Source organism: Enoplosus armatus, chromosome 4 (assembly GCF_043641665.1).
Source record: "Enoplosus armatus isolate fEnoArm2 chromosome 4, fEnoArm2.hap1, whole genome shotgun sequence".
NCBI classification, from domain to species: Eukaryota; Metazoa; Chordata; class Actinopteri; order Centrarchiformes; family Enoplosidae; genus Enoplosus; species Enoplosus armatus.
Window position 1 is genome coordinate 5,431,155 of NC_092183.1, and position 24,460 is coordinate 5,455,614.

Genomic DNA, 24,460 nt, shown 5'->3' on the forward strand with positions numbered 1-24,460 from the left:
ACAATTCGGACATTACAGATTGTAGCTGTCATATGTGACATAGGTAAACTACCCAAATCCCTGCAGTAGGACACCAACTTTTCCTGGGTGGTCTTATATTTCATGAGAACCTTTATGAGAAATGCTCATAAGGACGAAGTTTCAGAAGTCTGCTATTTCAGTTTGAGGTCTCAGAGACCACAGCTGGAAAACATGCTTGAATATGTCTTTAAGCTCTTTTTCTGTGAATGGTGTTGACGGTACCTTTCAGGTAGCATTACCCTCCCAAATCCCAAATAAGTCTATAAGTCTAAGGTAGTTTGTTCACATAAGGTCTAACAGGGAGCTAAGTTTTATCACTGTGAAGATAACATATTGCATATTTCTGTGAAGTACTTTTTGACAAACAGGAGGAATATTTATTTGTTCATGTAAAGCCCACATAACATGTAAAACAAGAGATATTTCCTTATTTGGATTAATAACACTGCTTTATTTTCACCTTTATCAAATGTAGAAGGGCTAAAACTTCAGTCCTTTTCTACATTATTCTTATAGGTCTGTTGGAACAATGAAGAAGTAAAGGCAGTCTAAAGAAAAACACAAACACACACTTTGTTCCCCAAAACAGATCCATACACCTGTTAAATAACATGTCTTGTCAAGATACAGCCAGGACACCACTATAGTTTATGGACAATAGTTTTATCCACAAAGCAAAAAAAAGCAAAATCATGAAGGAAACATAAACACAGTGGATGGAGGCCCCCCCCCCAAAAAAAAAAATCTCACCGTAGGGCCCCAAGAAGGCCACGGCTGGCCCTGAAAGAAATGTCTGAAACCTACTGGAAACCAGACTCCCATCAAAAGACAGATACATGTCAGGTTATTACCAAGAAGACCGCACCTGGTCATCAAACATTCAAGTAGCTCCATTCAGCGCCGCCCTACTACATCTTACGCCAAACTGCTTAGCCAACCATGTCAATTGAAAAGTACAACCCTTCATTTCAGTTGGGTCGCTCTGCACAGATAGTGAAACGAAAAGTGAGACGATACGAGTGAGACACAGACAGATAGACAGACAGTTAGAAAGAGTCTTTACTTATGGTGGAAGTTTACATCACTGCAGCAGCACAGGAATGAACCACACTGTACAAAGTGTGTGCAGATGATGAGACAGAAAGCTAGAGGGAATTATAACTAATTTTAACTGTCTCCCATCTTCTCTCTCAGAAAAATACTTCCTACTGTAATGCACCTCAGTCCAAACCAGCAGTAGATGCAGTTTTCTGTCAAAACTGCAAATGCATAATGCACAATAGTGGCTGGTCATCCGCCTTATGGATTAAAATGGAAGCTAGTGGCGTTGCAGGGCATTAATTCTTCTTACAGCTTCGCAGTAGGAGGAAACCAACCATAGACCTACCACACTTAGTCATCAATCACACTTTATGGTTTTAGCCTAGAATCGGTGAGCAACCGGAATGCGCGCGAGGAGAGTAATTGAACAAAAAGAAAGAGAGACAGAGAGGGAGGGAGGGAGGGAGGGAGGGAGGGAGGGGTGTTATTCGTGGGGATTGCCTACACCCATACAGAGTGTGTGTATGTGCGGACGCATGTATGAGAGAGACAGAGTGACGGGGGTGAGGTGGGAGAGAGAGAGAGAGAGAGAGAGAGACTACATATCAGATCCACACAGAGAGCTTCCTTTCACAAAAACACTCCTTTACTCCTCCAACTGAAGGTGGAACAGCTGGATCCCACTGCGCCCCCGAACCCACGACCAATTAAGAGCGAGCGAGCAATTGTTGTCTTTGCGGATCCGGACCTGTCATCTTTTCACGCTCTCAGGAGGCGCGTTTAGGTTATTATTTTTCAGGCCATTTCTTCATCAGTATTTGAAGTGTAACACGTCGCCTCTGTGGATTATATGAAGGTGGCTGGATCCTGAGGACGGAGTGCGTCAAAGTGAGCGCACGTATCCAACAAGTGGATGCATGAATTCGCTCGCAGCAGACTCACGCTGGGACTAAAACCACAAACACTCACTGGATTGATAAGCTACAAATCTGTGTATCGATCGGTCGGTTTACAGCAGAGACTAATAACCTGCACTAATTCAGATGTGGAGCTTGTCTTGGTTGATGGTGGTGTGTGTAGCCTATGTGCGCATTGTCTCGGTCTGAGGTAGTTTTTTTTATTATCTAGTGACTTGTGTATTCATCAGGAAATTGTTTTCCAAGCAAATATCAGAACTGCAATGAGGTAAGACACCCCTCTACATTTTCCTGCTTTCGGCGGACACGCTGCGGAATCCACCGTCTCGCACCTCACCCCTCTCCCCCCATCCATGGACTCGCTTCTCCGTTCCCTCGGTGACCGCGGGGGGAAGTTGGGATCCTCTCTGTAGACATTTCTGTATGACGAGGGCGCAGGTGGCAGCCAAAGGTCGCAGTCATGCCGATGCATCCAGTCACCTCCACCTTGATGTACCGGGGGATCTGCACCATCCCTGACATCCTCTCCTACAGCGCCCCGGTGAACCTGCCCGAAGACGAAGTTGAAGGTGAGGCGTTACCTGTTCGTGTGTACCTGAGGGTGTTCAAGGCTAGTGAGTATTGGTAACAGGATCATGTAGTGGCCGTGTACGTGGCTGCGGTCAGCTCCTGCGGTGGAGCTCATTCAAACAGACGCGCGGTCAGCACCTTGGACAGCGCTCAGAGATCCACGATAAAGATCGGAAATGTTTCAGGGTTTTAGATTTATTTTCAAACACCCCCCCCCCCCCCCCTTTTTCTTATCGTGATATATGAAACAGAATGTGCAAAAATATTCACACACTTTGTTGTCAGTGTTACTCAAAGATCATCTTGTTTCAATTTTCAGTTTTCTCTCATTGACTGAATACATAGATTTGCAGCTCATTCAGAGGGCTGGTTGCACATTGCTCTCAGTGTGGAGCTGATCTGGTGAAATAAAATAAGGCATCCCTGCACCCTTTCTGCCATAAAGTGTTGCTTCTTGAGAACAGCAATGATGCATTGGCTCTAACTAGAAGCAGATATCACTGGCCCATTAAGTCTGGCCACACAGACTTTCTGATGGTCAGATGATCCACAAGTGTTTGATATTCTGTCCTTTTTTACATCTTGTCTGGGGGTAGTGAAATATTTGTACCACAGCTACTAAATGATTCAACCAACATCCAGGGCAAACCCTCTCTTGATTTAAAGAAAGTTATCTGAAAATGACCTTTCTACAACAAAATACACGTCCAGCCTCTACAGCACTGCAGAGGCACCTCACAGCAAAAGACATGACATCCCCCCCCCCCCCCCCCAACAAACATGCTGACACATGCCAACTATTCTGAGCGATTTGGTTTCTTTTAGTATCCTGAGAATATTCATGCCTGGAGCACTTGTGATGCGAACCTGCGACATCTGCACATTATCATGCAGCAGCCCCTGGGACAATGTTCAAGTCCCAAAGCGTGTGTGATGACAGTAAGTTCTTGCGTTGTTGCCATGTTTTCAGTGCGATGACGCTGTAAGGTAGCTGACGTATCCCTGCTGAATAATTAGTTCATTTGTTCTCCTCCTTGCTATCTTAATAATGCACACATTGTTCTGGAAACTAAGCACAGACACATGTTTTGATGTTTTTGCCTGCTTTGCTGGACAAATTGAGAGAGATCATGTGTCTTTAAAAGTGATGCATTTCTGATTAGGGTATGACTGAAATGCATATGTGTGAATTACAGACAAGCTGGGTCTTGCCAGTTGGTGCTGGTGCAGAGTTTGCCAAGAAGAAATGAGAAATTAACCATTAATTGAACCTGGAGTTGCACACATTTGAAATTACACAGCCACACACTCCTTCTTTATCTCTCTCTCACACACACACACGCACCAACATAAAGGTTTGCATCTGCGCACAAAGACACACTCGTGTGCACATAATAAGGTTGGCAGGGAAATGGTATTCAGTGCTGAGGTTGATATTAATTAGAAAAGCTGAGTGGAAGAAAATATGAATTGGGTTTGACTCTCAAAAGGTGTTCATTGAACGGCCTCAGTACCTTTTAAACAACACCTGTTTCAGAACGCACACAGCGCCAGAAACATCCGGAAAAGACCAGAATGGGTGCAAGATAGAACGTGCCATTGTGCCTTCTGTATTTTATACTATATTGCTGTTCTTTTTTGCTTTGTAACCCAACAAACTGATCCTGTGGTAAAAGAGAAGTGTCAACATGTCAGTGCCAAAAGTGATCTTTGCATGATGTCATGCTGATGATTATAGCGTTGCATCACTCAGCGCTTTATTGTCAAACATGATTTCCGGTGTACAGAGACCTTGCATGACAGAAATACATTTTGTGCACAGCAGCAGCAAAGCAAAAAGAAGGAATCTCAGTTTCCCTTTCACCCTCCCACTTTAATTTACGCTCAGCTTTGGGTGCGATAAACAGACAACACTTAATTTTGACTTCACTTAGTCAAATCCACTTGCACTGTCTTGCTGCAGTCACTCTGTCGCAGGACTAAGTGAGACATTTGGGCTTCACGGCTCAACTTATAGTGGCAGTTTAACTGCAGAAGCAATGGGATGCTTTGTGGAGAGAATAGGTGAGCCTGAGGTGATGCACAGTTAACAGCAGTGACAGAGCCTTTTTCAGCTGTTGTAGCGCATTAGTGATCCCGTGTGAGGGATGTCTAACAGGTTGTGAAAGAGGCAGACTTTAAAGGCAGTGTCACTGAGGAGATTGAATGCTGTTGTTGTTGTCAAGAGTGTAACTGGGATACACATTCGTGTAGCACACAATGGGAATAACATAAATGTGGAAGGGCTGATTGTTGTGTTTGTTAAATAGCTCAAGAGTGACTACGTGCTTAAACACTTTACTGTGTGAGAAGGTTTGTGCTTTAAAAACTACATTTTTAGTTTTTGGAAACAATCCTGCCTTTAACGCATTTTCAGCTGCTCAAAGATGGAGGACGATGCTACAAGCGAGCAGCTAGGATCACTTTCCTCCCAAGCGATATTATGTTGGATAGTGTTACAGTTACTTTTGGATTTCGTAACTTCCTAAATCTAAATGTACCCTTTTGAGGCCCGACCCTCTTCAACAGCTCAAAACATACTTTTATTTGCTTGGTACTTCATGATTTTAATCATTCATTGTATGAGAATTGCTTATAACCATGATTTTTCGAACGGAGGTTGTTCCAAAAGTCTGCTAGACCTCAGCTGTAAAACATGGTTAAATGCAATAGAATTTTACGCTCTATATTTGTGATTGGTGTTGTCAGTACCTTTTATCCAGCACAACTCAGCAATCCCAATAGATTTATTTGGGATTTTCCAGTTATTGGAGTCATAACAGAGAAGTCTAACAGGGAGTCAGACCTCTCTGGGATCTTATTGACCCAAACATAAGTAACGTCACTGTGCCGTCTGTGAATGACTCTTTGGCAAAAAAGGAATATATATATTTCTACATGCAGAGTCCATATAGCACATAGAGCATGAAATATGTCCTGATTGCTTTCTGGTCATTTCCACATTTTGTTACCTCCATCAAACGTGCAAGGCCAAAGAGAAAGGTTACGCCTTCATAAATGTGCTTTGATGAGATGGTAAAAGAAAGAAAAAATATTTAGAGAAGATTTGGTTGGTTTGTAGGACAACAAACAATGAGGAAGTTAAAGCCAATTTCAACAAAACACAGGGGTCAATGTTATTGTGGTTCCTGGGTTGCAGATACTGTAAAGGGTGATATGTTCTAAGATGTAATATGCATTGAACAATCTCGAGTATATGTCGATCAGAAGAGAAGCGCCCTGCTCGAGCATCAGTCTCCGTGTCTCGTCACCGCTCTCATCTCTGGAGAGATGGACGAGAATTGGTTGGAATTCTGAAGTGTCACATACATCAGCTCGGCCGTCAGGGAGATGAGGCTTTGTCACGAAACGAAATTGCACATTAGAGAATATGTGTGTGCGAGTGCATGTATAGGGACAGGAGGCTCAAGCCCTATTGGCACGCATAGCCAAGGACTTGATTTTCAATTACTGGCTTGGACACCCCAGGGATTGCACCAATGGCACCATACTTTGCGACCGAGAAGGCTGTCAAAGCTATAATTGGAACAAAACGCTATTTTTCTGATGCTCGATGAGCCTGTGTGTATACGTGTGTGTGGTAGAAAGTTAGGGGGGTGGCAGCAAGTACCTTAATGTACAATGATGTGAGCATGAATTGAATTGGACTCCATATTCTCCATTTCCCCTCCTACACAAGAGGGATGGAAAAAAAACTGTTGGTCATATTACAGGAGCTGGATATAGTTTAGACCTCCTCCACCACTAAAAGACACACACACACACACACATACACAAAGCTCAGTGTCAATATCACTGCAGGTGGAATTAAGTGGGTAGCCCATTTCCACACTGCCTAACAACAGCTCTATTGGAAGCAGCTTTAAAATAGTCCCAGGGCCGAGCTTAAAGCATTTGTAACAGGTCCCAGAGTGAGGCTCATGTAAACAGACGGCAGTAGTTTACTGAGACACAAGCAAAAGATAAGACAGGAGCAGCATGTTTGCATCTTTCCAACAAGGTTGTGATCAGTGCAGTTTATTTACCGCTTCAGTTCAAATCTGCTCTGGCTTTCCTTTCGTTGTCTCTCACTTTACTTTCAGTTGTAGAATCGCATAGAAAACTATGAATAGAAAATCAAATTTAATACGATAGAATGATACATATTCCTATGTCTGCCTTTTAATCATTCACTTTGTCTATCTCCAGATAAATAAACTTTGAGGACTGCTTGAGGGGAGCTTATTTAATGAATTAGGCCCAAATTCTGTTTGTTATTAACAGATTCTCAAGGGAGATGTCCCAAAAACCTTAGAACTCCTTTATTTCATTTGGGACCAAGTACAAAAACATAATTTATTCATAAATAGCCAATAAATTCCGACATTAAGGTAAATTAATCCATTCGACAAACATACCACTGCTGGAAAAAGCTGAACAAAATGATAATTCACCTGTTGTCTAATAACTACATTTTATGCTTAAAAACATGAACAAAATAGCTGCAATTTATTAGGGAAGTAGCAGAAGTCATGAATATAAATTAATTCATAACAAAAAGCTAAATATTGTAACCATCCTGATCTATATACTAGTTATTCTTTTTGGAAGCAAAATGTCAATACAACTGTCTGAGTAAAGCATTACTCTTCAAATGCAGCACAAATAAAACGAGAAACAGAGAAGCAAACAGCAGGATTAACTTTATTTACTTGGCAGCCATATGTGATGGACATCATATTTGAAACAGGAACCCTTTTTTCTGCAGATGGAACCAGAATATCAAATACTCCTCGGATTAAAATGTCAATGTGCACCAAAATAATGGTTTCATATCCATAAACATGTTTAAAGATACTTGTTTTCTACACACTCAGTTCCAGTTCCAGTGTGTTTGGTCGGGCATGAAAGCCTTCTCTTAATCACTGTCAAAGAAACATGAAAGTGTATCCCGAGCCAAACCTGTCACAGAGCCCCAGCAGGGACAAATCTCTCAAGGAGCATTATAAACTCACCGAGTAACTGTCTGCGGTAATCAATCAACGCAGGCTACGACGTTATCTCCCCATTTGTTCATGCTCGTGGGAGAGTGAGGGGGCTTTCCTCGTCTCCACATCAAACACAGATTGGGGCTGTCTCTCCCCCGGAGACAGGAAGCCAAGATGTTCCAAACAGGAAGTGATCGGAGTAATGGCACCAAAGTCACTGAGGTGGGTTTATAGCAATATTTGCTTTGTGATATAAGCGATGGTGGGTCTGCCTCGTTTTATTACTGATTAGGAGACTATCAGCATCGCCGTGTTTAAGTTATTTCATTCACTTTGATAAAGCACTTGCAAAACTAATGACATTCCCATCAGCCTCAGCTGTACTTCATTTGGCGCTAATCTGGAAAAGCTAGCATGCTAACTCATGCTAAAGATGGGGAACATGGAAAATATTTGACATGCTTAACATCAGCATGTCATTTTGAGAATTTTAGCTTGGTGACGTTAGCATTAGCTAGCATGGCTGTAGACTCTTGGTCTTGTTTCAAGCTCAACAATCTCCACCTGCATTGAAACCTTGTAGACGAAAATATGAGCAGGCGAAGCCAAGCACAATTCTTGTAGTTTCCACTTGTTGTATTTGTAGCTTCCATTAATTTTTAGGGGAGCTTCATGTTAGCTACGGTGTCGCTACGGTGGCTATCTGCACAGGTTCCGTAACCCGTAACCTTAATGCACAATTATAAATCTCCCTTTACAACAACGCAGGGGAATTGGGCATAAGTGAATGAAATCAGTTTGCAAAAGGGGGTATTAAGCCATTTATCAAAGACCTCCTAAACAAATGAGTTTTACTAAATTGGCAGACAAAAAGAAACTCTGTGGGGGCAGGAATGTTAGGTTGTATATTTCGATGATGAAACTCAGTCAGCGCTCTTGGCTTGTGGACAGGACTGACTGGGGTGTTTTTTTTTTCTCCTCATGGGTCCGCTTGAGTCGTTAATATGCATTTAAGAATATTTTCTTAAGATTTCCTTGCTGCATTTTGTTTTTGAAAGTAAGGCCCCTTTTTCAGCATTTTTAGTCGCTCCCTTGGTTTGGAGTTTTTTGGGACTTTGCAAATCGCTTTGACTGACAGCTGCTCAAAAAAACACTGACACCGCTGTGTTCCTAATGGCATAAACTGCCTGTGAGGCGATCTTGATGTTCCTGTTCGACTCCTACTGTAGCTGCAGCAGAAAACATTGACTCATTCCTTCGCCCTGAGGTGGAGGGTTGACTTCCATTCCTTTGGAAATACTTACATGAATACAAATGAAGATATTTAAAGACACCGGCATCTGCTTGGCAAGACAGAAATTATGCACACAACGTATTGCTGGTGCAGAATCAGTGGGCGTTGCGGGGGTGTACTTCCAAAGGGTCAACTGAGACCATTTTAAAGCTTGTGCTTCTAAGAAGATTTGGACAACACATAACAAACTGACCAATCATGATGGTAGCGGATATGCTGGCTCATTTTCAGGAGTGAGGAGTGTGCAAACGATCCAGATGTGTTTACCAAAACCAAACTCTCTCCTGTTCACTTCAGCTATTGACTACTATTAGCAAGGCTCTCTCCCAGGAAGCAGAAGAATGAGTACAATTATTGTTCTCACACAGAAAAACACCTGGTTTTACCCTTCAGTTGGATCTACTGAACAAACTGTTTTGTTACCTTGCATAGACGAGAGCTTTTCAGACCTTCATACAGTTTTTCATCAAAACATTCTCTCTCTCTGAAACAATATTGAAACAAAAAAGTGAATCAAGCTAGTAAATGTGTTTTTTCCACTGCCAACACTACATTTCCAATTTATGCCTTTCAAATCCTTTTGACAATGTTACAAGTCTGGCAAACATCAGTTCAACTCAGACAGCTTTTGTTAATGATTTACAAAGAAGAAAGACATGCGGCATCAACAGCACTGACTGCTGCAATTACTCCAAAGTTAAATGCATTCATTGTCAGAATTTGACTTTGGTGGAGTTGGATTTGTGACTTTTTATTGTATAAAATACAGATGCAGGATGGTGAGACATTGTTGCATGAGTGTGGAGGGAAGGTGACGGACGTGTAGTGAAATTTCAGTTTGTTCTGTTTTGTGCCTGAAAAGCCTCAGAGGCTTTTCTGATTATCATTAAAGACCACCAAAGAAAAAAAACGTACACACCTGGGTGAAGAAAATAATCACAAGCAAGACATGAAGATTAACTTCATCCATTTTGAAAAAGGACAGGTCGTGGCACGGGGGACACCCATGAAAGCATCCTGCTTGTACATAATCAGGCCGAGAGTAATAAATCTCACTTTGTACATCTTCCCGTCAGTCTGCTCAATCCTCAACCGTTCCCGCTCTACCTGCATGATGGAGTCTTACACAATCTGCCAGACAGACAGACAGGCAGACAGGCAGGCGGGCAGGAACGGATTTCAAAATGGCTCTCCCGGTTGCACATGTATCACCTGCCTGGATGAGACAGGTGGCATATGAAAAAGCTCTACTTGACATAGATGGCGATAAAGATGTGAGATGAAATGAGCCATTTGTTAGAGGGCAAAGTGACCCAGCACCACAGCCGGTGAGCCACAGGTTGTGTCTGCCCACTCATGCCTTTTTTTTTTAAATGTGCGGTTTTGTGTTTGTGATGATATTATTGGCTAAAATGTCATATAGATTTAATGGTATTCTGGAAATAACCACTGAAAAGTTAAAGGTACTATAATGCAAAAGTTTGACGTTTTGGGATATATGCTTATTCGACTTCTAGAGGAGAGTTAAATGGGAAGATTGATACCATTCTAATGTCTGTATGTGAAAACATGACTGGAAATGGGGAAACAGCCTGGCTCTGTCTAAAAGGTAAACAAACATGAAATAACTAATAATTAATGAGCTTTAGAGGTGCTGGCAGGCTGATTTTATTATCGTTAGAGAGAGCCAGGCTAGCCTGTAGCCAGTCTTTGTGCTAAACGAAGCTAACCAGCTGTACGTGGAAGCTTCATACTTACCATACAGATAAGAGTGGTATCAATCCTCTCATCTAACTCTCCATCAGAAAGAGAATGAGCCTATTTCCAAAAATGTTGATTTATTCCTCTAATATAAACACAGAGAAAATGTTTTTACTTCTTTGCGTTTATTCCAAAAGAGGTGCAGGTTATGAAACAGAGAAAATGTTGGCATTCGATATCCCCAGTGCTGTTTCAATAGTGACCACATAATGTAGTTTGGACATTTCTGACATCCAGATCACTTCAACAACCACAGTCTCGTATAAATTCTCAGTTGATAAGTTGCAGTAACCTGGCATGACATCCTACGTGGCCAAGTTGGGGTTTGATGGAAAACATGTGGTACAGATTAGCGGAGAATATCATGAAGTGCTTTGATTACGGCTGTCGGGTAGGTTAAAGTTAAGTCATTTATTTCCATTTTGATCGATTGCCATGAAGGAGTGAATCCAGCAGACTTTATTACCTGTGAAATTAACTGTGATGAGTTCTGGAAGGTGAAGTGCTTTTTCCCCTGGGTAATATTTCCTCCCTTTGATGAACAATACTGCAAAGTCTACACCAGACAATAACAAAATCCAGTGGCGGAAAAACGTGATCCATAAGCGAGCGCGTACCGTTAACGTGGTGGAACTGATGAGGGAGTGTTGGATAAGCTGTAATGCATAGCGGAGGCTTTTGATTGTTCACATCTGACCTTTGTTTGAGGTGCTTCTCACGGGCTTTTGCCTTGTGCATATCGGCCATGGCTCAGTTTGGTATCGGCTGTGATGATGAAAACCTGCAGCTTTGAAAACATAAGAGCGAGGGAGGGGAAAAAATGGAGACAGATCAATGATTCCCCTTGCCTGTTGGAAAGGAAAACCGAAAGAAGCAACAGAGATGGGCTAATATTTCACGGCCTTTCACTGACTTCAATCATTCAAGGTCAAGTGGGGTTTAAGAAGTTGGCTGGGGGATTTTTTTTCTTGCTGAGGATAAAGCACCTCGACCTTTCCATCTTTTTTTTTTTCACTTCCAGTTTCTTCTTCCCTGTGGTCGTGTCAGTGTTGCATTGGCGAGGTTAAAGCGCTTCAAATTTCATAATGGAGGGAGGAGTTTCAATCCAAACCCAGAGATGGGATTTTTCCTTAAGACACAGACGACTTACACTCTGCCATATACCCCTTTTGAATACTCCAGAGCCTTATTAGAAGCCTGCTATGGTAATATTCAAATCTTCCGGGTGCCCAAGTCAGCTCATATCCAGCTAAAGATGGATTAAGGTTGCTATGGGTGTTTAAAAATAGTCGCCTGAGGTTCACACACACACACACACACACACACACACTCTCACAAAGCAAAGCTGTGTTTTTCTCACACTGATAAGGTCTTACATAAAGAGTGGGTGTGCTGCAATTACCGATCCAAAGCAGCCCTCAGCAGATGCAGGTCTGACTGAGGCGAAGAGGATCTGTGGCTCCGAAAAAACAGGCCCTGGATTACATTCACGGACTCTTCACAGCTACAAAAGCCTCGGCATTACCCTGCTCTGCTCAAAGTGCACCGCGTGTAATTAGCAAAAGTTTTCTGCCTGATGCTAAATTTAGCCTGAAAAGGGGTAAAGCTTTGCTCCAGGCATACCTCAGAAATCCATGTAAATATTTCCCATGTGATGTGTTTCTCCTCTGTGAGGATGAGGAGTGTTTTCACCCGTTTTTTTCTGATTACTTTGCTATGTGTATACAACCAAAAGAGGATGACATTCTTAAATCCTGTTCACTTTATCACTGTATCATCTAGAGTCTAAAAAGAAAACACCAGCACAGAAAGTAGATGTCGTGCCCCTCGTCATTGATGCTTCACCCTAGTCATGAATCTAAGCATTTTCTATTTGTCTGCATGAATCAGCTCCATTTCCAAGTGATTCCTGGCTTTGTCTAGTGCTGCGTACAGTTCACAGACTGTTCAGCGGATCTGTGCTGCGGCAAGGATCCAGAGCACTTCATTGATATACACACACACACACACACACACACACAACAGTGTACGGGGAGAGCAGTGCGATGGGAGTACACTGCACCTTTCTCTTGTGGGAGTTCAGCTTCAGATGCTTGGCTCTCGCAGCACATGATCTTAACTTGGGCTTTTCATCCTCTGTCAGATCACACCACAGGGGACCGCATGGCATCACATCTTTGAAGGCCAACAAGCACCTCTCTACATCAAAGCAAATACTACATGCTTTCAACAGAAATATTCACGCCTCCCTGGTGGAGCCGTGGTCCCAGAGACCGAGTGGAAGATGCAACAACAGCAGCTTCAAAATAAAAAAAAAGAAGAAATCATATGTATATTAATAAGGTAATAAAGTAAAATGTAATTGAAGCAGAAAGTGAGAGCTGGAGTTTAAAGAGGCCAGAAGCAATAATAAAATCTGCAGCAATGAAGGACAAATCTAAAATGGTGACACTGCAATTTAAATGAAATGGCAGGTTCATTACACGTCCTGCTTTGATGCCTGTTCAAACTCTTCCAGCCAAAGATGTAACTGTTTGTGTTTGAACACCCCAAAATGTGATGTGTATGTCACCTTTTTCAACAGAAAGATTACTGAACACCATTTATGATAGCAGTTATTATGCACACTCATTGGTTTGCTATATGGCTACTACTAAGATTCAATAATCAAAATATTCATATCATCAAAGGATCAAATGACAATGTGGAAGTGGTTGCATGTAGTGACAAACCCACAGAGACTTATTACCTGACTCTGCAGTTCCCCTGTGCTGTTACTGATTTGGTTCATTCTCACTCATTCTCATCATCAACCCATATTCCAGCCACATGCAGGCAGCTGTTTTCAGCAAAAAAAAAGCTCTAAAGACCCAAAATGACAGAAAAAGTGGAGCATTTAGCGTCTGAATAGTCAGATAATCTATCAAAACAGAGCTTAAAAAGAAGATATTAGACCGAGGTGTCAGGTGGCCAGAAATGTGACTCCAAATGAATGTTAATGATGCTCGTGGCTGTTGCATGTTTAAATAGGCAACTGTTTGCCTACACATTCCTCCTAAAATACTTATAATATAACAGGTGATAATGTGTCATGTTCATGTTTACAGCATGTTGTGAACAACAAGCTTATTGCAGCATTAAAGCTAGTGGGATTTCAGTAATAAAAAACAAAAACAAAACAAAAAAAACAGCAAGTCAATAAGCTGATTAATCAACAACAATGATTAATCAATCAATTAATCATTAAAATCATCAAAAATCTCAAACATTCTTTGGTTTTAGAGTCAGAATCAGAAATACTTTATTGATCCCCTGGGGGGAAATTATACAGTACCTGTGCTCCCATTCAACAGTAGACAGCAGCATCAATTTAGAAATAAGAGTATGTACAAAATATAAAAATAAAAAAATAAAAAAATATACACATTTACAATATTTAAGTGAAAAATAGAAGTAAAAAATATATACAATAACAATATATATATAAATGTATATATATATATATATATATATATATATATATATATATATATATTGCACTGTTGTGTATGAATATATATGTATTGCACTGACAAAGAATAAATAATGAGGTAGTATATGACAGGTGAAGTAGGTCCAGATTTTCAGTCTGTTCATTCTGACACTCAGAGGGAGGAGTTGGACAGTTTGATGGCCACAGGCAGGAGTGATTTCCTGTGGCACCTCTTAAATGTGAGGATTTGTGGATTTTCTCTATAGTATACCATTGTAGACTGATTTTCAAGTGTTGTTCAGACAAAACAAGACATTTGACAATGTCAGCTTGAGCTGTGGAAACCTGAGATGGCCATTTTTCATAATGTTCTCTTATTTTATAGAATACATAATTAAAAATAATAATCATCCGATTAATTAACAATGAAAACAATCCAAGAGGAATTGTTAAACAGGTGTAATGTCAAACTGTTGCTATGATAGAATATGAGGAATTAGCCAACAGTGTGGAAAAAGTAAAATCTCCTGTCGTGGAAAGAAAGATCTCTTTCGGCTCCACCGTCATTATTTCTACCCCTATGATTCAGTTTGGGAACATGAAAGTGGATTTTAGCTACTAACCCACTGATGCTTTAATTATGCGTGCCTCGTATTTAGATCCATTTATTTCAAGGCTACATGAGTAAGCGGTGGTTCAATTTTTTGCCAACTGCCCCTCTGATTGGGCAGGACAATTCAGGTCATCTGTGCAGGCATACACCAATATCAGAGCTATTCACTTTTTCTTTTCGCCAGAGCATTTATTCACAGTCAGGGAGAGAGAACATTTTGGATTCTGACAAAAGCAGTTTCTCAATTACACTCGAGTCACTGTGGGGGCACACGTGGATTTGGCTCTTTTTTTTGGGCTCACAGAGTAAAGTGAGAATGGGAGAATATAGTTGTCTCTCCTGAGGACAATTAAGATAGATAAACTCTCAAAGAGATAGCACTCTATCTGGATGGCGTGTGGTCAAAACGAGAAATTAATTCTTTTAGAGGATGATTAGTCAGCCTCTTTTGATAAATTGTAGAGGGGATTATGTATGGTCTGTTTTACTTCAGAGATCTGTTCATTCTAGTGGTACTCTGTCCTGATTTCAAGCAGAGCCAAGTGGTTTTGATAATATATTTGTAATCGCTGTACATATTCCAGCTTTATGGTTGAATATCTCACTGGACTTGATAAGCCATTCATTATATTTCTGGCCCAATGTGGCGCTAAAGCATTTGTATTCCGTAAAATGGTTTGTGACAGAGTATAAAGCATTCCCACAACAAATTGTGCCTGCAATTTCATTACACAATACAAACTTTTTATATCAAATATACTATATACCACTCACCGGTCGGGATGTTTTGTTCATTTTGGCCTTTGATCAATAAATAAAGCTTTCAGGGGAGACAGAGTATTGACTAAAACTATTTTGGCACCTTATTTAAGTGTGTTTGCCTCCTGTGTGGTGGCAATATGTCTTTTTTTTGGGAGGGGGGGGGGGGGGGGGGGGGGTCTGTGGTTTTTGCCCCTTTTTCTAAAGTAAACAGATGGAGCGGGGACCTCAGGTGGATATGATGTATTGTTATTCTATAAACAATAAGATCACACTCAGGGAAGGAAAAGAAACACCGCTGCAGGCTCTCAATGATTCAAACTATACCCCCCCAGTAAGACATTTTGCAGGGAGAAGCAATGTAAAAAAAACAAAAGCTGCTGCGAATGTCACTCTGCTCGGTTTTATAAATTGCACGCCCAGATGTAATCCATTGTAATACGTGATTGCCAAGTACCCTTGTCCCTGTGGCAGGGTTTCTATTCAGTGGACATGTACTTGATTACAACAAACTATTTCCTGAAGCCCTGCTACCACATTATACTCAGAATGACACACATTGCATTGTTCCCTGCCATCATTGATATTTCATGTTTTGTTTTCCGACATGAAATATTTGTCACAGACTGTCACGCTGTGGATTTTGGCCCCCGAGGCTCGGCCATTCGTCGCCACTCTGACACAAATCACCGGAGCAGCAATTCCCAATTTACAAAACTTTGGGCTTTGCAGTGGATTGATGAAGTTTGTTTAGTATTACACTTCAGTAACTTAACAACAGCTAATTGGTTGTAAGCTGAGAAGGGAAAGTCATTTAAATTCACATTTGAATTTTTATTTCGCCTACCTAGAAGGCTCTTATTGTCAGTCAATTGTGTAACAGAGACAAGTTATTCATTACTTAGCAACAGGATTTGGCTCTTGTTTTGTTTTCATTATTCATTCAAAACCCACTCTACAATTATTTTATAAACTTCTCTTTACTCTGACCTAATCCATAATTATCTGTCAGACCTCTGGAAGTGTGTGGAGTGTGACTCTTACATGACGGATGCGTTTCTGATTCCGACAAACGCTAGATTAGAGAGATTACAGATATAGCGTGTGATTTTTCTGTAGATTTACATCATCTCTATTTTAGGATTCATCTCCTGCTCTGCTCTTTTGTGTGCTAATCAGGCGTGTGACACGAAGATGTGGCAAGTCTAAAATTGTTGGAGACTCGGTTGTAGATGTTATTGCATATAAATGGAGGAATTCGGTCCCTCGTGGAGAGTAAACAAGCAGAGAACGCAGTGTGGCTGGACTGAAGATTAACTACTTACAGATTTCCTGTAGTGATTGTGGCTCTGTTTTAGCGAGGGGCATCCTTTACTCTTCTTCCTTGTGCTCCTCAGAGTTCAAACTGTGTCCAGCACTATGATGTCTTTTCATTGGATTTTATTTTGCTGAGGTTTGAGTTTCTGTGGGTGGTGCTGTGGGCCCTCTAGTTCTTCTTCTGTTAGTCTCAAACTAACTGTTGTCATTACGCCAGTTTTCCAGTACTGAGTTATGTTAAAAGTGGTATTCTAGTGGTTTAGTATTGCACAAGAGACAGGTTATGAATGGTCAAAACTGGTGTATGTTTTGTGTTTCGATAAAGTTTAGTTCTTAGTAGGACTCGTTCGTCACAAGGTTGAGGATTTTAGGAGTAGTATGGCAGTGTGACTACTGCATGAACTGGACAGTGGAGGTGAGTGTCTTAGACAGAGCAACTAGCAGCTACTCAAACAAAACACACATTTTATGTATGAAAACTAAAGCTCTGATCAGCCCACACCTACAGTTCCTCTGCCGCTCTAAACCCAGAACAAAATAATCTCACAGCGGAGGATTTAACAGACTTGGAAGCTTTCATTAACCATTATTATTATAGGCAATGCAACAGGGAATCCAAATACATCGAAAGCACACCATAATCATCCAAAAAATAGAGAAAAGAAAGTAAACAGATGAGCTTCAAACTTCAAAAATTACGTTTATTCTCTTGCTAGTATCAATAAAAAAAGGACTTTTTAGCATTTAGTCGCCCAGAATTTGTACGCAACCACATCACATCTGTCAAAAAAAAAACAATTCACTCCAATCCTCTGTTAAATCACAGGTTGAACTAAAAGAAAAGCAACTGATTACAGAAACAATTCTGGACAGGAAGCATTTGAGACAATCTTGTCTTCTGTGGTATCAACACAAATTCACATCCAACAACTAGTTTGAGAAAGTAATCTCCCCCCCTACACTGAGAATGAGCAAAGGACCCATGACTGCAAAATTTGAACATTTTCAACAAAGAGATCTATTGTGTATTGAATAGTATTAGATCTACAATCCCTTGTGACACACATTTGTGGCTCTTTGGCTCTTCACCATCTACATAGTTACCATTTTGTAATACACATTTTGTGCAGAGGGGATCTTGGTGCATGGTACTATGAGTAATCCTTTCACATTATTATTTGATTCTAATGTCAACTCTTACACATAGGGGTTCAAGGCAATCATTTTGAGTTGGCAGTAAGTGTTTCAAATAGCCATTCATTTGTCTTTCTTTCTAAGAAATGATTGGACGGATGGGAATCTTGGAAATGCAATCGCCAAAATGCTACACTTTCCCCACTTGGTATGACAGCAGAACTTATTCTTGTTTTCAGCATTAAAGGTTTTTAGATTTTGGCAGCCAAGAGAGTAAGACTTCATATTTTTGATCCATCCTCATACAATTTAAAATACAAGGAAGGAAGAGAATACTGCCCTTTAAAATGTCACAATGTTGACAATTTGTCCTGAGCTCAGCTCCTTGTTCAAGGGTATTTATTTTATTTTGGCTCTTTTTGTCATTTTACTGGTGGAATTTGTTCTCCGGAGCTGCCAACCCCCATATAACTATGACTCAAGCATTGATGCGGCATAACAAATGTGTCTTTGGTGTGTGGAACATTTCCCACTTTCATATCCTGCTCAACCGTAAGACTTCAGCTCGAGTGCGCGTGTGTGTTTCTCCTCTGCAGAGATCCGCGAGGCCTTCAAAGTGTTTGACCGCGATGGGAATGGGTTCATCTCAAAGCAGGAGCTGGGAATGGCCATGCGCTCCCTTGGCTACATGCCAAACGAGGTGGAGTTGGAGGTCATCATCCAGAGACTGGACATGGACGGTGAGGCAAACACACAGCTTGGATTTTATTATCTTAAGTCACAAAGCACAGAAGCAGCTTGCTCTCTATTTGCCCACAAAACTGGACTGTTGTAGACAGTAAAACCAGCGACAATAAATGCCAACTGTTCCTCCTTTCCGCAGGCGATGGCCAGGTGGACTTTGAGGAGTTTGTCACTCTTCTGGGCCCAAAGCTGACGGCAGCTGGGTTGCCAGATAAGTTCAACGGCACTGACTTTGACTCCGTCTTTTGGAAGGTGCTCATTATTCAGTCACTCATTTCCTGCCTATTAGAGAGAAGACAGACAGCAGAGTCGCAGCTGTAGCAAACCTCCAAGTGCAGAAACGTTTAGACTCCGCCACTGTACAGAAAAAGGAAAACCAGTTGTAAATGCCACAACCACTGGGTCGTTAATGGGAGGATTTTAATCTTGGAGAGGTTTGGATTCCCCAAAGAACTGTGTCCTTCATCAAGACTTTGAGTTGATATCTCCGCCTCTTTGTGTGTGGTGACAGTCTTATTACTTAGAACATTAAAGTCAATTTTTATGTAAAATAGATATTAATTTATTTACAGACACCTCATTAGATAATTAACTGCTCACTTTGAAAGTGGGATGAAATTAATGGGATGGAGCTCGTGTCAAATCCGCCTTTGTTGCAGCTAGGTGATAACAACGCCAGAGTGGCTGTCAGAAAGTGAGGCTCCAAATCGAGTGTGAAAGACAGGGGATTCATGGGAATTCTTGGTGCATTCAGTGTACGAAAAAAAGAATCTCAACCAAAGATACCTGCTGGGAGAGTCAAGAAACCCGAGGGACTGTTGCAAAAGGCTGCATAGCTTCACGTAACATATGTGAATAGTAGTATCAAGCATGTGCTGCTGGATTGAGCACACAGAGCCTCCGGTCACACTGGTGAGTTCAGGCTGAGCTGAAAATGAGTAACATAGATGAGCTTTCCAAACAGGCACAGATCCTGGATTGGCATTTTGGCAGGGGTATCGTTGGTCTTAGTCATTTGCAGATTCATTATTTCATTTAATTCAAATTTTACATAATGCCAGTGATGGAATGTAACTAAAGTACATATACTCAAAAACTGAATTTTGGAGGTACTTGTTACTTTATACTAGAATCAGAATCAGAATCAGAATCAGAAACTGTTTATTGCCAAGTAACATACATTACAAGGAATTTGCTGTGGTCTGAAGGTGCTATTGTTTTGATAACAAATAAGTAGAATATAAAAGCTAAAATAACAATAAGAATAAAAATAAAAATAAGATAAGATAAATAACAACAGTGCAGTGACCAGAATAAAGTAAAGTGTCCAGATAAAGTGTCCAGTAGGGGGTGAGTGCGTTAATGTAACGCAGTGGGGACAGGGGTGATGTACGTTAATATAACGTATAGCTTGTGGTAGTGTTCGGGGGGGTGTCAGTGAGAGATACTTGAGGCAAATTGTATTTTATCCGACAGCTATAGTCACTTTACAGAATACGATTTTACACACAAAACACATAATCAGCTTATAAAATACAATACATTGCTGTAGGTTAAACAACCCAACAGTATGTAAAGGAGCTCAAATTAGCCCGACCTGCTCACACACTAATGCATTTATAATTACATTATAATCCAATTATATAATCTACAGTATGACACTCACAGGAGCCATACTGTATAATGTGTACTTCTACTTTTGATGTCTTAAGTACTATTTGTTGATAATGCGTCTATATTATGTTTTTGATCTTCTTCCACCTCGGCATAATGCTTCAATATTTCTTAAAACGAGTAAAAGTTTTAGTTTTATTCTCAGGTTTCATTTCAGATAGAATTTTGTTACCAACATTTTAGTCAAAATCTTGTCACATATTGGTCAGATGTGAGATTTCCATTGGTCTCATGTCATCATATTAGTAATCCAATATTAAAGGTAAACCAATAAAAGCAGTTTTAACATCAATATTACAGCTACAGGATTGGATGTCAATTTAGTCAGAAGTTTAACTTTCTGTACTGTAATTCATTCTGCATAAAACGTTTCAACTTAAATCGTTTCCATACACTGCTACTTCCTTCCCGTCCACTTCCTTTTTATGTGTTATGTGTGCGTGTGCCTACATACTGTATACATGTGTGTGTTTGTGGCATCGTGTCCGCCAGCCCGTGTCCATGTTAATGTTCAGTTATGTGTGTGTACCTCCAGTGTGACATGCAGAAGTTAACGGTCGAAGAGCTGAAGAGGCTTCTGTACGACACCTTCTGTGATCACCTTTCCATGAAAGACATCGAGAACATCATCATGACTGAGGAGAACCACATAGAGAACCCTGGGGAGTGCCAGGTGGATATAGACAGTAAGGAAGAACCTCCTATACTTCGACAGACTTCTGCTGTTTGATGTATTTTACATTTCTGGGACAATTTTGCATCTGGTGATATGAATATTCACGTACCTGTCACAGATCGATAACTGGCTAAAACTACATGATGTAATGTCTATATTTTATTAGTGCATGTTCAACATTAAAGGGTGACCTCACCCAAATTTGAAGGGCTATGTTTTCTACCTGCCACCATCCCAAATAGGTGAATAGCATTTTATTTGGAGTAGTCAAAGCTTTCAAAATGAGTATTTGAAGTAATGTCTCTGCATAAATAATATCCTGGTAGATGATATAGTTTCTATTACAAGCCACCATATATGATATGGTATTTTTTTTATTTTGGCTCTTTTTGTCATTTTACTGGTGGAATTTGTTCTCCGGAGCTGCCAACTCCCATATTTTATATATATATATATTTTATATATATATTATTTGTGGAAGTGATGATGGATTTGGAGTTTCAGGACTTGAGCAAACCTGATCAGCATTCCTCAGTTGCACTGCATTGAGTTGATCATAGTAAAAAATACACATCATTTGTAGTCTTTCACCACGCTCCAATATTCATAATAACATTTTTCAATGTACACATTGTGAGGAATTTGTAAGCAATCAGAACCTCTTTCGAGTCTCACAATTTTGGGCCAGGATCCAGCAATCACGCAGGGAGAACTGTGCTGTTGAAACAGCAGCGATACCAATTTCATTCATCAGCAGCCTCAATAGATTATAATGTACTCCAGCCAGTTATCAGCAGCGTATGAAATGCTGCGCCCTCTTAGGCAGCTCTTTCGTAATTTGAGCAACTGTGCACAGCAAATGGAATTGTCCCCTCTCCCCTCTCGCTTTCTCCTCACCTGAAAAAATTACCATTGCTAAAGCTTCAACTGCCTGCACCGAGTCTGCATGGAGAACCCCCTTCTCTGGAGCTCATTTAAAAGTAATTGTCAGTAATGCAGGAAATCCCTAACTGAAGTAGAAGTAGAGGCAAGTTTAGGGAAAATGTCCACAGTGAAAAAGTAAATTAGACCTCCTCAGTAAATTCCAGTTTTCTTTGTAATGGAGATGGCAAACGAGTGGATTTTTTTTTTTCTTTTAATGGTTAATTTACAGGGGGCTGTTATGAGGATGCTTTGCTTTTTATATGGTAATTTATCTAATGTGTAGGTTTAATGATGGTTGGAGCCATTACCTCTAATTCTATGATTTACAATGAGAAAATCTTTTTTTTTTCTGCTGGAAAAAAAACACTTGTTTTTCTCAGAGAACAGCAATGATCTCTGGAGAAAATAAAGATAAATCAAAAACAATATCAATTTTAAGCAGAAATATCATCTATTTGAACAGATATGAAAGTTTGTATTTGAACATTTTGTTTCGCTTCAACTGCCTTGGTTCTCACTTCAGATGAATCTGCAGGTATACAACACCTTTTCTTGGAGCGCTGGTGTTTTGATGCACATCCTTTAATATGCCAGTCAGGTGCCAATCCATTTGTTTGTTGTTCCAAAACTCCAATCAACATTTCAATCTAGATGCAGTTACGCAGCATACAGGTGTGAAAACAAATCCTCTTGGCAGTGTTCATCCCTTATAATTGTGTTCATGTAATTGTAAGGTTTTGTGATGAGCTCTTTCACTTGGAAATGACTATCAGATACCGTTCAAGCATTAAATAACACCTGATTCAATGGACCTTCAGGTAATTTTTTTCTCTTTCCCTCCCACCTGCTCTTTTTCCCCCCCCAGGTTCCAGCCCGACGCAGCAAGTCAAGCAAACCTGTGTGCGCAAGAGCCTGATATGCGCCTTTGCCATTGCTTTCATCATCAGCGTCATGCTCATCGCAGCCAATCAGGTGCTGCGGAGCGGCATGAAATAGGAGCTGTGGCATTTTCAGCCTTGAACACCACCTAAAGGCTACCTTACAGATACTGTAAATGACTGAGGAGATGAAGCTTAAAAAAAAACAAATACAACAGACAATCACACAGCTGTAGAACAGGCCAACATATGACTGCAGAATAACTGGAGTCACCAAGGACACTACATGTGCAGGAGTTTGTCTTGGTATCAAAGACATGCTGACAAATTACAGAGTTTCAAGGACAACAGGACCTCACATACAAAGAGACAGCGGTGTGTTTAAAGTGGACAGCTGACTATACATATCACTCTTCGTAATACAGCATTTAGTATTCATTAGCTATGTGCATTTGAGCAGTGTTTTCAGTATGGTGGCAGCTATAGAGAGAAGTTTAATGTCCAGTTTTGTATTTGTCCAGTGTACCATGCGGTTTATTATAAACGAGTAGAAAGAAATCTGTGAAATATTGTGGGGACATTGGAGAAAATGTATTCCTGAGTGTGGAAAGTGTTGTTATGTGCAAGGTGGCGTGCACAGCGTTGTGGAGATATTGTGTGTGGTGCAACATTGTTCAAAAACCACTTGGGAATAACAATAGCTTGGTAAGAAACAGATGAAAGGGTTTACAGTGAGGTGCATGTGATTGTGTGGATAGTTTTACTCATTCACAGGCTGCAGGACTTTAGTCTGAGAAGGATGGAGCAGGGTGAAGCAGGTTAACTTCTCTCGGGAGGAAGGTGTTGAGGTCTGAATGGACAGGTAACTGGCTGGAAAGTGGCTGGACAGGCAGTGAACACTCGACTCTCTCTGTCTCCACAGCGGGGCTTTGCAGGCCTCAGAGGAAGACCATCATCTATGCATGAAATGCATGGATTTAAACAGTTGTCTTGACACATTTGTAAAAGTTCTTATCAATGTATTAATCATTATGACTGTGTAACAGAGCTGTTTTCAATTACTTAATGACAACTGTGAGCAATTATATGGTGGGGGGTATCAGCAATTACAGCAAAAGTAAAGCATACAACTGCATGAAAAAGAAGGGCTGCTTTAGTACATGCTCGTAAAAATTATTTCCGGGATTACTAAGCTATGGACCTTTTGCCTCGCCGGCCGCCTGATGATCATCTCTCACTGCCACCGAAGAGCTAACGACTTGTGCCACTCAACTAAAGAATATGCATTGAAGTTGGATCCGGTTGGTAGCGCTGATAAAAAAAAGTGCAGGATGTATTTTGTCCTTTTATTATTTATTTTTTTTAGTCCTTTTTCGTCTGGATGCATTGCTATGGAGCAATAAATGTGTGTAAAATAGACATCTCACAATGCTTTGAACAGACTTCAAAACGTTAGCGCCGGTGGACCTACTAACTGTTGAGGTCAGAAAATGTTCTATAGCACTTTCAAATTAAGGTTTTGGCAATAGAAGAGAGACATTGACTCTGATGTTCAAACGGGACAACCCTCTTATTCAGTGAGATACAAAGATCAGACAGATAGTGGAAACCTGGGTGTCTGAAGCTGCCCAGTGCAAA

The 24,460-nt window shown here is 40.7% G+C and overlaps 1 protein-coding gene across 1 annotated transcript; it reads left to right on the forward strand.

Moving 5' to 3' along the window:
• Positions 1-2,439: 2,439 nt before the first annotated feature.
• Positions 2,440-22,940, forward strand: LOC139284429 (calcium-binding protein 7). Its single transcript, XM_070904696.1, has 5 exons — positions 2,440-2,548; positions 18,523-18,666; positions 18,810-18,922; positions 20,880-21,030; positions 22,810-22,940. Exons 1-5 carry the CDS (start codon positions 2,440-2,442, stop codon positions 22,938-22,940), a joined length of 648 nt encoding a protein of 215 aa, XP_070760797.1.
• The last annotated feature ends 1,520 nt before the right edge of the window (positions 22,941-24,460 follow it).

Coding starts and splice junctions, on each gene's coding strand:
- LOC139284429 (XM_070904696.1), top strand. CDS start 2,440: ATGCCGATGCATCCAGTCACCTCCACCTTGATGTACCGGGGGATCTGC. Junction 2,549..18,522: donor GCCCGAAGACGAAGTTGAAG/GTGAGGCGTTAC, acceptor TCTCCTCTGCAG/AGATCCGCGAGGCCTTCAAA. Junction 18,923..20,879: donor TTGACTCCGTCTTTTGGAAG/GTGCTCATTATT, acceptor GTGTACCTCCAG/TGTGACATGCAGAAGTTAAC.